The sequence below is a fragment of the Malurus melanocephalus genome, unplaced genomic scaffold (genome assembly GCF_030028575.1).
Source record: "Malurus melanocephalus ecotype Western Australia unplaced genomic scaffold, MMel_1.1 scaffold_155, whole genome shotgun sequence".
Classification (NCBI taxonomy): domain Eukaryota; kingdom Metazoa; phylum Chordata; class Aves; order Passeriformes; family Maluridae; genus Malurus; species Malurus melanocephalus.
This window is the reverse complement of record NW_026623387.1, coordinates 1,419,980-1,435,032: the sequence shown is the minus strand read 5'-3', so window position 1 is coordinate 1,435,032 and position 15,053 is coordinate 1,419,980. Positions and strand designations below refer to the sequence as shown.

At 33.2% G+C, this 15,053-nt stretch overlaps 1 protein-coding gene across 1 annotated transcript in view; it reads right to left on the bottom strand.

Moving 5' to 3' along the window:
• Positions 1-15,053, bottom strand: part of LOC130576784 (sodium channel protein type 2 subunit alpha) — a 51,681-nt gene that overhangs the window by 13,708 nt on the left and 22,920 nt on the right. The window contains exons 16-20 of the mRNA XM_057371684.1: positions 14,991-15,051; positions 13,634-14,119; positions 3,651-3,771; positions 2,891-3,045; positions 1,720-1,893 (exon numbers count right to left, since the gene is read on the bottom strand). Of these exons, the coding sequence (XP_057227667.1) occupies positions 1,720-1,893; positions 2,891-3,045; positions 3,651-3,771; positions 13,634-14,119; positions 14,991-15,051 (997 nt within the window). The remainder of the gene's footprint in view (positions 1-1,719; positions 1,894-2,890; positions 3,046-3,650; positions 3,772-13,633; positions 14,120-14,990; positions 15,052-15,053) is intronic.

The following is a 15,053-nucleotide window of genomic DNA, read 5'->3' as shown; positions in this document are numbered from 1 at the left end:
AAATTACCATTTCTCAGTGTAATTATTAAAATCYAATTTGGTCACAATCAGTGAGAGCAACTATGGCTGCTTGTCACAGTGAGAGACTCAGGTATGTGAGATATTAAAGGTCAAAGCCCTAAAGGACTATGTGTGTTTACTCTTGAAAATTGTAGAGATTGGATTAAACAATTYGATTAACTTCAGTCACTTCTAATGAAGAAGGAGACACTGGAGYTCTGACTGGCAGAATGCCACTGAATCACACCAGTTTAGCTGCCAGWTAAAGCAGTGTGGAGTCTCTGCTTTCCTATAGGAAGGTAAACATGAGCTCTTAYATTTCTTTCAAGTGTTGTCTGGGGCTGCTGAAGAAATTGCTGAGTTAGCCTTAAGAACAGTGAGGCATTTTTTACCCCTTGCTGAAACATTGACTATAAGTCTTCAAAAGTAGAAACTTCGAATGTTATCTAGCCATGTTTTTGTTTATAAAATTACAAATTATAGTAAAAAGTTAGGAACATAAGCTGCTTTACTTGTAATTATGTATATTTAAGGTTTGAAAGCCTGCTCATAAGAGCATCTCTGAGGCTAAGCTAAGAAACCACAGATTAATTAGAATAATCTGTTTAGGTTTAAGTTTCAAAAAGAATAAAACATSAGTTGTAGTTTATCTAAAAAAATATCCATTCTTAACAGAATCCTGTAAGAGGTCATCTCTTTACTTCATTAACACCCTCTTAGGAAAACTATTCTGCTTCATTCTAGTGCAGGTTTTCAGGACAGTATAACTGAAACTGTAGGTTAGAAAAAGGAAGAGGGTCCATTTTGAAATATGGGCCTATCTAGCTAGTGTGGTTTTTAGCCTGTGGGAGTTACAAATATGATACATTTCCATATACATATGGAATAAGAATTGATGGGACTAGGATTTCTGCAAACTCTCAAGAAATGTAGTAGCATGGGCAGAAATTACTRTATATGCACAATTTCCCTGAGATGCCATCTCTCAGTTCCACACTGAGGACATGCATAGCCAATGAACTGGGTCAGATAATGTGTGAGGCAAGAGACCAAAATATTCTGGGAGCAAAACCAACTTTGATCCCTTCTGACAACATAAGCAAGGCCTTTGCACAGAAGTATATCACAGCTGGGAAGGCAGCCAAGAAATCTTGTATTCTCTTCCATCATAAACCCTGCCAAGTCATTGCAGATTGTCAGTCCATTAAAACTAATTATTCTTTAGATCAAATAGCCACAGTCTTTCTGGTTTTATTAGAAATGATTACAGGATAGTTTTCAGTGAGAGAGTTCTGAAAACTTAGATGAAATCTGGACCAAATTAATTGTTTCATTTGAAAAGATGCACCATTTTAAGATGAAACTTGAACAATGAGCTGTCTTATTTGGTAAGGAGTAAGGTACCACGGTCAGAGTCCATTCAAGATAGCATGCTTAAAAACAAGACTTTTTCTGCATAAAATCTCAAGTTTGATACCTCTTTTGTATGAAAATATTAACCATGAAGAATGGTCAAACTGAGAGCCAGTCATCCTTTTCCTTTTAATATACGGATGGACTTCAAATAAACCTCCCAATCACTGCTGGCCATTATTTAATGCAGTATAACTATAACATGGGAATTATTTTTGCACATTTATAATATTTCTCTGATAGTAATGAATTTTACAACATAGAAACTTTACTATAGCAAAATGGACAATATTAATTTGTACTTACATCAACAATCAGGAAGTCCAGCCAGCACCAGGCATTAGTAAAATATATTTGGAAACCATATGCTACCCATTTTAAAAGCATTTCCAAAATGAAAATATACGTAAAAACTTTGTCAGCGTATTCCAGAATGGTCTTGATAGTTTTGCGTTGTTCAATATATATATCTTCAAAAGCCTGCAGAAATATATTCAGGTRTTACTACTGTTTCACAGAATATGCATTATAAAGTTCAGGAATAAAGAACAAAGAACAATTAGGGCAGAGCTAGTATTTCCTCTTGTTTTATGGCATTCTCTTATTTTGTATACTTCYCATCTTTAACCATATTACTAATGGGAGCAACTGGAGCCCCGTCTGGAGGTTTGGTTTTTTTTTTCCAAAAAAAAAAAGGTACATTGTCTTTTACTAATGAATGAAAAAATAAATTCACAGCATSAATTTTTATCCTTTGTGATATTAAGAAACTTTCACATACACACAAAACCACCCTTTTCTWATATATCTGTTCCAGATACATTGCTTTCTAGAGAGTAGTTAGATCAATCCAACTTATATCTAAAAATCAAATGAAAAAGGTATATATTTGCTATAATGAACTACTGTACACATTGATATTGTGGCAAATGTTCAGCTTGAGTAAAGCTGGAAAGGTGGGCAATGCAAATCTTTCTGGAAAGCATTAATTTGCTTCTGCACTCTTCTGTATCTCCTGCCTTCAAAATAGAAACTGAATGAAGAAATTAATCCATTTTTTTTGGAATGGTCTTTCACAAGCAGAATTCAAAGAGTGGCTGAGCCTAGGAGGAATTAAGGGCTTAAACCCATACATTTAGTTATATATTCACAGTTAACAATAGTCCTTTGTTCTCAAATCTCTTGACAAACATGCTCAAAATTGGCAAGCAATTTAAACTTAGGAGTAGCTATACTCTTAAAGAAAATGGTACCATTTTACAGCAACAAGACAAGATTATGACTAAAAAAGTGCATGTAAAATTTATCAAACTTTTTCAAGATTGGCTCAAGTTTCATTACATCCCAGAATGATGAAATGCAGGGAGTTTTATATAGCTCCAAGCAAAGCAAGTCTTTCTGAAGCAAATTTTACTTTTGCTGTTGCTCATAAAGAGATACCTAAATATTTCAGCATCTGCAATTTTGTTGTACTTACAAGTGCTCCACTGCTGAGGAGAATCATGAATACAATGAAAGTCTCAAACCAATTGTGTTCAACTATGCTGTAGCAGGTTTTTCTAAGATTCCACCAAGTTTTTCCTTTGCCATCCTCTATACTTACTTGACAACATGGAAATTTCTGCACACAACCTGCATTASATTAAGAGATAATTAGTATCCAAAAGCCAATTACTTCAAAGTCAGTATTTACTGTGGTATCAATATTATTAGAGGCTTTAACTAATTTAGTAAGATTTTAAAAAATTAATCACTGAAATGCTGAATRGGATATCGCATCACACAGGATGATAAATATCTGAATTTAGAAAACTAATCTGGGCACAAACTAGACAATAGTATACTTAATTATGAATAAAGTCAATCAAAAAAAAATCAGTATTTTTTACTGTTGACATGCAATTTTTCCATTTGTTGATGGAGTCACACAAAAGTTTATTTGTTCCAAATTTCAAGGGCCCTTTCAAATAACTGAAAAGGAGTTTAACAATAGAAAAGTTAAGCAAGTTTCTTAATTACAAGATGCATGAAGTGGCCAGATATATGAAGTTACTCAAAGCCAAGGGAAACCTTCCTCTTTTGGAATCTGATTTCCAGTGTTCTAGGCTAAAAATATTTTCTTAGGATTTTTGAGGTCATGAACGTCCAGCAGATTTGAAACCCTGAAGAACCTAAATATGCCTAGTAATAATGTCATTTTAGTAGTACATCTCTTAAGTCAACAGGTATTCTACAACCTTCAGTAAAACAGGCTTCTGGTTCAAGTGCTTCTTCACTTTCAATTTCTGCTTGCTCGCCCTCTCCAGGAGGAGCAATATCAACAGTGCTGCCTTCTGACGAGCTTGATGCATTTAGTTTCTGTAAGTAAAGTTCCACAGAAGAATTTTTTCTTATTAGATACATATTCTGTAAAAACTGGTACTGAAGCAAATCATGCCAGTCTAACTTTCGAAGAATGGCAAACTTATAAATATGCATCACCAAAAGTAAAGCTATAGTAAATGTAAATTGCATGGTTCTGTTTCCCAGTTTATCTTCTCATAGGGAACAATTAAATATAATTTGGTTACTAACCTGGTCCGTGTATGTGACTGGTGAAGAWTTCTGAGCAGTATTAAAACCAGAAAGCTTTCATGCACCACATTCTCAAGTTATTTCACTTTCTTTACTATTATGCTGGATTACATTGAAAAAGTGTTCTAGTTTTTCTAGCAAAATGAACTAACACAAATTTGCACATATATCTTCTTGTCCACTATAGATGGTATTTTCACAAAAAATACACATTATCTGGATAATTTATTGTAAATTCAATAGCATTTAATGGCAAATTTCTGCACGATTTAACTTTTGCAGAAAGCACAAATTACCAGAGCTGAAACATCTTCTTTGCATTCCAGTCTCCTGTGCTTATTGAGATACCTCCTGATGTCCTTTCCATCCCAAATTTTTCTRTCATTCTACTATTTTTTGTACAGTAGCATACTATAGTCCTCACTACAGTAAAAGCATTTCTAGATCTAAAAACTGCAGGAAGTGGAGAGTGATAGAAAAAATAAATTAAGAWTTTTTTTTCTAAGTACATTAAAATTCTGATCAGGTCATACAGTTTATCAGTCACACAAGACTGGCCATGATTTTTCCCTTTTAAGAAAGCATATGTTGAAAGGAAAATACTGCTAAAGAAGCATAGAACAAATGCAATAATCTGACATAATGCTTGTAACTTATTTTCAGTTGACAGTACTGTTGCACTGTTGTAATTATTTTCATCCAAAATACCTTCTCTTTTACCGTGCAATAAGCCTTGTAATCAGAAAGCAACATAAAAAAATCATGGCAGTGAAGTTCTAATTTATCACGTTGCAGTTGTACATAGGAATTTCAAGGGTGATGCAGAATGCACCTCTAACTTAAATACTTTAAATTGTACAGGTACTGATGTAACAAACGGGCATTCCAGCACTGTCTAGATTTGTGCATTTAGCTAAGCAGACCTGATCATGTCTTTGGCCTTTGGATGAAGGTCATCTTTAAAAAACTTGAAGATCTTTCTATATAATTTTGTTGAGAGAATTCTTAATATCAGCTACTAATCACATTTAGTTTTCAAGGTAGAGACATTTTTAGAAAAACTCCCTACTGTTCAGATATCACAACAAGTAATAAAAAATTAACATTTCTTGAAAGAGGCCCTTCCATGTATTCKCTTCTTCTTCTTCAGAGACATTGCTGAAAATTAAAGCTAATTATTTAACTCTTCAGTTAAAACCCAGTCTCTTCAGGAAAATGTGTCGGGAGCTAAGGTCTTCTTCTGCCAGAAATGAAGTAAATAGCACATATACCTTAATACAGCTTTGTAAGGAATTATTTCCTCATATTCAACTTTTACTTGACATGAATGAAGTTTTAAACAAAAATCTTWTTGAGTGATGGATAATTTCAGGGATAATTTTCAAGACCCTGCATTTTACACACACAATATGTAGTCAATATAGGGTCACTCTGACCTCAGGTCACATGATTGTTACTGCAATGTGACCAAAAATATAATGTTTCACTTTCCATACTGCAGTTCCTGTATGATTTCCAAAATTTATATATGTCAAATAGTTACAACCATGTTTCTCTAAATGGAATAATTTTATTACTGGTTATGTAAATCTGTGAGTCTGAGATAAAATACGGTGTATCTCATTGTGATAATATTTTAAATTTCACTTTTTCTATTACAATTACAACCAAAATACCCAGTAATATAAACTATATTGAACATTATTAGCACACCACCTTATTATCTACACATAAGTCTGTCTCTTTTTAAAAAATAATACTTGTGTACTAACTCTCCTATTATATAGCTTTGAAATACCAAGAAATAAGAAATATTTCATWGAAATTATAGGCAGTTTCTTCATTAAATAAAACCCAAATATTGTAAAAATAATTTTCTGTCACATTCAAGCTAGGAAAAGTAAAACTAATTCATAGCCTGATCCATCATCATTAAATAAATTACTGAATTAATAGTAGCAAGATAAAGGTTCATAATAAGCATCCATTACAAATATATGAGTGCAAATTAAAAGCCTGTTAAACTTTTAACTGCATCTTCCCATGTAAAKTGTGCTGCAGATAGTTCTGTCTGCAGTTGACTAAAAGCCAAGTGTCAGAAATGTGCAATTTATAACCAGTATAAAGAAAATCTACTAKAATTCTTTTCAGTAATTTTAACATAGAGCATTCTCTTCATTGTTTTTCATATRCTCTCAAATAACTGCATTGTTAAGAGAAAAACCTCAGTTAATAAAACTCCTCTTCTTTGCTTCAAGATCCTAAATTGGGAAAGAACCAATACATTTTAAATAAGGTGACATTAATGATATTCTTTCTAGCAATAAAGCTAATAAAACTAATAGAAAGCTTGAGATACATGATGGATTAGCACAATCTTCTTTTCAGCTCATAAATGTGATTATCAGCCTCTAGAACACACCATGCCCTGTAAATATTTATTTGCGTCTTCAATGATATCACATTTTCCTTTATARGGAAACATTTGAAAGCAATTGCTTATGATGCAGCATTCTCAAGGCCTGAATCAGCAGAACATGCTTGACTAGAGCAGAAGCCTGAGCAATACTGTGGAAATCACACACAAAAATAAAAGAAACAGTTCGACTACCTCAATGGGATTATATTTTTCTGAAAACAGTGTTATAAATATTATTGTGTAGAATATAAAAGAAAAAATGTTTTATCACCCACCCAAATACTTCATCAATGTTCTTTCAGAGCAGTGCATCTGTTATCAAGAGCTTTGATTACTGAAACAAGCTTTGACCACCAATAGCGTATTAATGTGCCCATTTACAAGAAAATGCATTCACTTAAGACCCAGTCTTGCTCTCATTTGATTCTATTTTAGATTTCAATAAGAGCAAGAGCAGGTGACTAAAGTTTTAAGCTTTACAAACGGCTTCATGATTCAAGTGACAATAAAATAAAAGGATTCAGCCATTACAAATTGTCTTTAGTAATTCAGCCATGTGGTTTTATCCTTTCAATCGGTAAAGCTGCACTGTAACTGAGTGAAAATATGTAAAATAATGGAGATCGATAATTCAAAAATGATTCTAAACTGACTTTAAGTCTCAGATCWTATGATATTTTAMTTTTATATGATAAGAAAGTTATTTTAAAATATCTTTCCTTAGAGTTTTATTTGGWGTTTGAAGCATATCTTGGTTTAAAATTTAATTATTAAAATCTGAGAATTTTCAGAATAGCCACCAATATTGACTTTTTTGGCATTTGTGGGCAATTTAGACCACAATATAATAGAGGTAGATCATGCTGCACTATAATCAAGGGTAAAGAATGAACCACTTGGTGATACTTTTGAAGCTAGTGAAACTCTGCCTGAAGGAAACAGCTTTCAATCCTGCTACAGGACTGAAATCTCAATCCCCCTCAAATTTTGATTAGAATAATTTGACCTCCTTAATTTCATATAACTTTGGCTTCTGTGTTTCCTATTCTTGAAGGCTCTGCTAATTATTCAATAATGGAGGGCATGTTTGCCTATAATGAAAAAAAATCCCAGGATAAATAGACATAGGTGCAATTTTATAAAAATGATGCTGATTACTCCATAGTCTTCCTAATTTACACAAAAAGGTCCCCCAACTCATTTAGAGAACACTATCATGAAACACATTCCAAAATTCACTATTTAAAAAGGGGTGTTTAAAAAAAGAGAAGTTGTAAAATGTTTAGCTTTTGACAGTTCTTTAAGGAGAGCTATTTGCTAAGTATTATTTTAGTATTATTTCTGCCTCCAATTTATAAAACTCAAGATATGCACTGTCCAAATCAATACAGAGTGTAGTTTGTAGCATCTTGAAGATTTGCATTACAGTGCACTGTAGATTTAAAAGTATAACTGTAATTTTCACACAAGTAGCAACTGCAATAATTCAAATGTTATTCATTAAGGAGTTGAAGTCATGGCASTAAATACTTCAAAATCACTTAAGACATTTCACACATTTCATTGAATATTTACATTTATAAGGGCTGAATCAAAAAGGGTTGTTTTTATTTTTTAAAAACTATGCATGCTCCCTTTTTCTTTGGCTTCTTTAGCRCAAAACATTCCAGTACTTTTATGATCCATAGTTTAAAACCTGAAGAGCATGCAGTTATTGCTAAATACTSTATTTAAATATTCAAAAAAACCATTAGCGGAGTTAAAAAATGTATGTTGGGTTTGCCAATTCCACCTGACCATGCTGTGATGTGAGTCCCATGACTCAGCAGAGAGCAGCTGTGCATGTTTCTACTCTTGCAATGGATAGGGAAGGTACATAGCTGAATAGCATGCAGGCCAGTCAAAATCCATTAAAAAGTGATTATATATATATATACATATATATGTATAACTTGCTTAGGTAACCTGTGTGAAAGTGGTGACACGTTGCTCTACCTGGTTAAAAAGCACCAGAGCTGCATTCTTGATTGCTCCAGCTTGATTTTACCCCTGTGAGAAGTAAGAATGGTAGGTAGTGAAGTTCATGACATAGGATCACTAGTTCTTCTCTTTTTGGAATTTCTAATTCAAACAAGGCTTTAACACAATTAAAACATAATTATTAAATATTTTATTATTAGCTGGGAAAAGGGATATACATACCACCTGAAATGTTCAATAAACTTTTCTACCGAACTTGTTAGTTTATTTTAGAGAAATTAGAAATATAGAARCTAGAACTAGTAATCTGCACTCAAAAATTGTGATTCATAAATATAAATGGRATGGATACAATTAATAAAGACATGGTTAGCAGATTTGGAAACCATTGCTGCATTTRTATGGTCCTTAATACATATTAATGAAAATTTAAAGAGTTTTCCTTTCTTTGTTTCATGTCCTACTCATGATTTAATTGACAATGTGATTATCTTTTATTTGAAAAATATGTATATACAGGAAGCAAAGTACTTTGAAGACGTATGCCTTGCCATTCCTCCTTCATCCTCTAATGATGGTAGAACTCCTAAATTTTCATGAAAATAAACATCTTTAATTTCTGTTCAACTTAAATGTGATGAGTTATCATATTGTGTAARTTTCTTGTTTAGATTTAGTATGCTATACACTTGTGAATCTATAATCTTTATCTCATTGTTTCAAAARAGGATCGTATTGGTGTCTGGATGGTGGAGCCTCAGTGTATCCAGAGATATGGTTTAAATCATTAACCACAGCTAGTCCATAACTTAAATAATTTCTCACTTCTTAAGATACYTTACCAGAACTGGTCAGTTTTAGAAAAAAATAATTTAGATTGTTGCACATGTTAAACATTTTTAAAAAATCATCCAAAAATTGATCAAATCCTACTGAGTCCRTTTTGGCTAAGAAATTGATTGGAATGCCATGACAATGCTTATCTTTTGGGAATGCAATAAATATGTTCTTGTCTTCTTCACTTCACCTAGGCACAAAGGCCCTGGTGAAACCAATCAGAAAACTGAACTTATTCATTGTCTTTAAAATTCAGTAGATTGGATGATAAAGGATATTTTTAATCTCATCAAAATAATCTGTTAGGATCATCAAAAGTCAATTGAGTAGCCTAATTTCTCCAATCTGAACTTGTATTCACTGTATATGCACTGTAGATAGAAAGGCTTTTGCAATTCTGAACAATTGAGGCCTGYAGGTATATGTATTACTTTAGTTGTAGAATAAGCTTTCCATTACTGAGGAATATATTTGAAATTATTTTCCCATGTTGAAATGCAAAACTATAAATTAAAGTTGTTACTCAGCTATGATGAACAGTTGTTAAGTGGTATACAATATACAACAGTTAGTAGTCTTATGTTTGGTAAGCTTAACATAGTCTACTCATTTCACAATACAAACATTCACATGCTAATGTTAAAACCCACCAACTCATCCCCTTTAGTTATTTGTATATTTTTTTATTATTTTCAAAGTTAATTATCTTATTTTCAGAGTAGAAATCTGTTTCTTTTCTGATGATTATCTCATTAGGTATTGTACCTCTCTTTTCTCGTTATTAAAAAAAAATCCTCCTTTAAATTATCAATGAAATGTTCACTTCTGGAAGGTACTTTCAGCCAACTATTATTCTAAAGCAGTGAGTAAACTTATAATCTAATAAATGTTATTGTTCTGTTTCATGCAAAAAGAGATTTCCTCAAATTTCTARTGATAGGAATTAGAAAGATCTTGTTTAGGTCTGCAATTTGCAACCAGATTCCAGAAGAGGTTCTGACAGATTTGGGAACTTATTAATTAGCAAATTAATTAGAACGTGTTCCCAGGAAAGGGGGGGAAAATAAAAAAAAAGGGAAAAAAAAAAAAAGAAAAAGAACTAGGCATCCAAAAGAAGGTCGGTGGCTAGAGTTATTTTCTACTACAGTATATCTGATAATAAAAACAGGAAATATTACAATTTGCTCCTCTCTCACCCACAGTTACAATTTCTATAGTAATTACCTGCTCCTGGCATATTCCTCAGGGGAACAGGCTATGCCCCACTTCTAGCATGACAGACTTCAAATAATCATTCTGCTTTTAACATCAGTCAGTAAGACACCAGGAAAAAAAAAGGTTCCTTTTACAGTTCCTGTGCAGATCTATCTTCCCTCACCTCTATGGCTAAATAAAAYGTTATAATAGGGGATACATCCTCAGGGTATTTTAAGTGCTAAGTGCTGCCACTGTTAASGCACGGACCATTCTGCTTCATCTCTTACCCCTCCTTTTGCAGACCAGGCCTTCTAGCAGCAATGTTTTCTCAGTGGGACCCCTTGAGAGGCAAAACAAAGCAAGTGATGGCGTACTGTTCTAGAGRGGTAACTGAAACACTGCACCAATGTACTCTTTATCTTCCTTAAAAGACAATCAGAAGGCAGCAAAAGATTCAACAGTACTGTTGACTTGGTAGGAGAAGCTTGGGRATCTTCACAAATCCCTGTCAAAAGCCAGAACTTCTGTTCATAGGTTCCCAAATCTGGTGGATTTTTATACACATGATTTAAAAAAAAAAAAACAAAAACACTTTGTTCTTCCCATAGAAATCATCCAGAAGGAATGGAATAAGAAATCCAGAGCAGAAAATGCAATTAATATAAAATTCACAATTTTATGGGCACTGTCTGAATAGATACTGTCCACAATATGTACACTTGCACTGTAGGAATACATGTCAGACAGTTAAACAACACAGCTGTGTGTGAGCAGAACTTTATGCAAGTATTATTGCTCCAGTTTCCCAGTGGTATTGACTACTACATTCTATGGCAATGCTGAGGCCGCACCAAAGTCCTAAACCTGTCTTAACCCTATTCAAAACTTCTCCAGAATTTCTTAATATAAATACCATCCATCATTCACTGATGGATATCACAGAGTCACCTGAAATTTTCATGGTCAAATTGCTTATGAACTGTTTTCTCTTCAGGAAGTAGTATGGATACAAGTCCATTTAAAAAAATCCCCTTTGATTTATTGCCATCCAAATAATACCATCAGGATGGCCTTAGAACATAAAGGCATGATGCCTAAACCAGGCWAAGGTGGGTTTAAACAGAGCAATTGATTTGTGAAAGTCACCTTGAAATTGGTATTCAGAACWTCTCAGCACATCAAGAAGGGTTTTTACTTCATTTTCTTGGGGTGCACATACATGACATATTCACCTGGAAAGCAGAGGAGTTTCTGCCTTTGCATTGCATTTTGTTTTCTCCTCAGCTGTTCTGATAGAATATATGGYAGTACATTGTAAACTGAGCCATTCAATCTACCTTAAAGAAGAAATAAACCAATAATACATATGGCACAACCAGTGACCTGCCTTATAGCGCAGACCCACAAGCACTGAGGAAAAGAAAGTGGTAAAGACTGCCAGGGGATCACTAGCCAMGTGTGGATAGGAACTTCCCAAGTTCCTCTGTTGGTGAGGCTAACTTGTCAAGTAACCACAAATATAGTATCTGCACAGCCCCCCAACTTCCTAAGGTATATTACAACCTTTTAAAAAGTAACATATTCAGGAAATTTTTCGGTTTGTAACTTGATGGGTTAATAGGAAGACACTCATAATTGTATTTATCAAAGTTAGCCACCAGGAAAGCAGAAAATATGTAATAAAATATCATTTAAAAAAAACATCAGAATATACATAGAAGACTTTGTTAAAGGTTCAATGGAAATGAAATCGAACTTTTATTAGATCAGCCTTACATTAAAAATACTTAACTCTCAGACCCAGAGTCACTCTGAATATTTTGGKKTTTTTTTTTTTTAATACTAGTTGATCTCTTAATTTACATGGCTTTACGCTTCCTGTATCTATCTCTTATATTCTAAAATTACCATGGATAAGCACTTCTTCTATACTATCCTATACACCTGCAGTGAAACTTTTTGTCTCATAACTGTTCAACTCAAATGATAAAATATCTTGCTCTTCATCTTAAAATTGTTACGCAGAGCATCATTCTTTGCAGCTGCAGATAAACACACACTMTTTATGTTCTTTAGCAAAAATCCCATACTATGATTAATTGTATCATGGCTATGCATTAACATAATGTGGTGTATTTGATATTGCTGAGGAATGCATCACTATTGCAAATATGCCAGATATACAACTAGGATAAAATCATGAATGTAGGGCTTCTTTAGAGGAGAGTTTTCTTTATGGTAAACAAATGCTTTCCGACTAATAAGCTATTACACAACATCACACTTCTCATCGAACTGAAAACAAATTAATCCATGGTTCCTGATCCCTTAAACCTCAAATTTCCTAAATTTCTAATGGCATTGAATATACTTAGACTCTGCTAATGCATTTATTAGCTTGTCATTAAAAACCACCCTAAAATACAAAGCTTTCCTTGAATACCCTCAGCACCTGTTCACGAGCACTTCTGGTATTTGAGCCACTTAGATTTTGAAACACATGGCACTGGGTTTTTAGCCCAACTTCTGTCCCTTTGCACAATAGTAACAGCATAAATCTTTCAAGTAAGCTGTTTCCACATGCATCTATATTACAATAGATCATTTTGATCTCCAGCATAATTATAATTCAAGYTGCTGCTTTACCATGACATTCATCGGTACCTGGAGTACTTTATTTCAGCCACCATAGTCTCTGAACMCAAAAAAGTCTGCAGAAATATTACTCACAAAACTTTTGAGATAATCCAGAATACATTACTGATTCGTGATGTCTCAGGGTTAATTTTTAGAATTGTCCTAAATATTGAAAGAAATACTTTTTACCCACTCAAGTTTGCTTCCGTATGCAAAGCTGCACACTCCTTCATTGTTCCTTAGCCTTCTACCCTTGTTCCATAAATTCTTATCACATGTAGGTACTAGAAAAAGGATGTTATATCAAGAGTGTACAAGTCCTTAGACCTCAAAAACTTGAAAGAAATAATCATATTTAAAATCAAATATCCTCCAAATTTTAATAAACGAAGTGCTAATAATGTAAACTCTAAGGATCAACTATACGATTATATAATTTTTTCTTGAATTGTAATACATTAGCTTCTAAAACATAAAATATATTTACAAGATGGTTTTCAAACAATTCCAAACATGTAATTAAAACATGTAAATGCATTACTTCAATTTAACARTTAAGATACAGAAAAATCCTACCTGTTTGCTTTCTTCCATATCAGATTCACTRCTAAATTCTTCTGTATTTAAATTTTCAAAATCTGATTCTCCAAGTGCAATGGGCACTGTCACAGTGAGGCCTGGGTTGTTTATGAATGACATATAATCGTTTTCATCAATTACATATTTTTCCACACTGCTGCCTGTGCCTACACCACTGGTGGTTCCATTCCCGTCTTTAAGATAATTCAGATCTTTGCTTATTTCAACAGCAGTGTGATTGGAAATGCAGCTATCTTTCTTGTTGTTTAGCTCTTCAAGTGCTTTGATTTCCTCTAAAGATTTCTGCTTTCTAATGAAGGCTTTTCGGATGAACTCCCGTATCTTTTTTTTAACATAATCTATGCCTTTCTGAATCCTTGCCACAGCAATCTGGAGGTTGTTCATTTCATTATCATCGTCTGTAGCAGCAAGGTTGTCTGAACTAAATGAGCTCAGCAGCAAGGCCAGAAATAGGTTCAATACCTAAAAGACAAGAGAATACAGCCATATAGTAAATACATGCATATCGGAAGTGTTAAATTTGGCAGTGCTAAGTTAACAGTTGTACTTGATCTCAAAGGCCTTTTCCCATGTAAACAATTCTTTGATTCTAAAAAAATCAGTAGAGCAGGTTGCTCATCACAACTTTCTGGAGCTCTGCACATTTCTGCTGATAAAATGTCAAATTACAAGGTCAGGTAAATTACTAGGATACAAGCATTTTGAATTCTATTCTATTCTATACAAACTGAAATCATGTTAAAAATATCACTAAAGGAAGACAATTTTGAAAGGAAATTTTGACTGTAAATTTTAACAGYAAAAGAAACTGAAAAATGAAGTAAAAGTGTAAACCATTCATTCTTTTATAAAACTTATTTCTAAGAATTTCTCTCCAATTCAAGATTTATGAACTGAAATTTTGCATTTTAACTTGTCAGCTTGAATTTAAACTTCTCTACAAAGGTTTCTGATACTATTTTGAGTTAGAAGCTTTCAAACACATTTTTAGGCTTGATGGAGAATTAGTCTGGGTTTCATTTTTGCTTTTTTACATGTAAATGATAAAAAAAGTTCAGTACTTAAAATTAAACAGCACCTCTAAATTACATCCCATACCATGATGGGATGCTTTATTTGAAATTTTAGTTTCCTTCTAAATGTTTATTCCCATAGTTTCTATGTATAGAAACGTGTGAAAAAGAGGAGAAGGAAATCACAATAAGTTTTTACCCAAAATTTAGCACATTCAGATTAATTTTTTAATTCTAAACTGAAGTATGACAAACATTTTCATCACCTAGTTGTAAGTCCTGTACATTTGCCACAGAGTTCAAAAATGTTCAYCACGTACCACTAGGTTTCCAATCACCATGACCAGCATGAAAACAATAAGGCACATGGTTTGGCCTGCAAC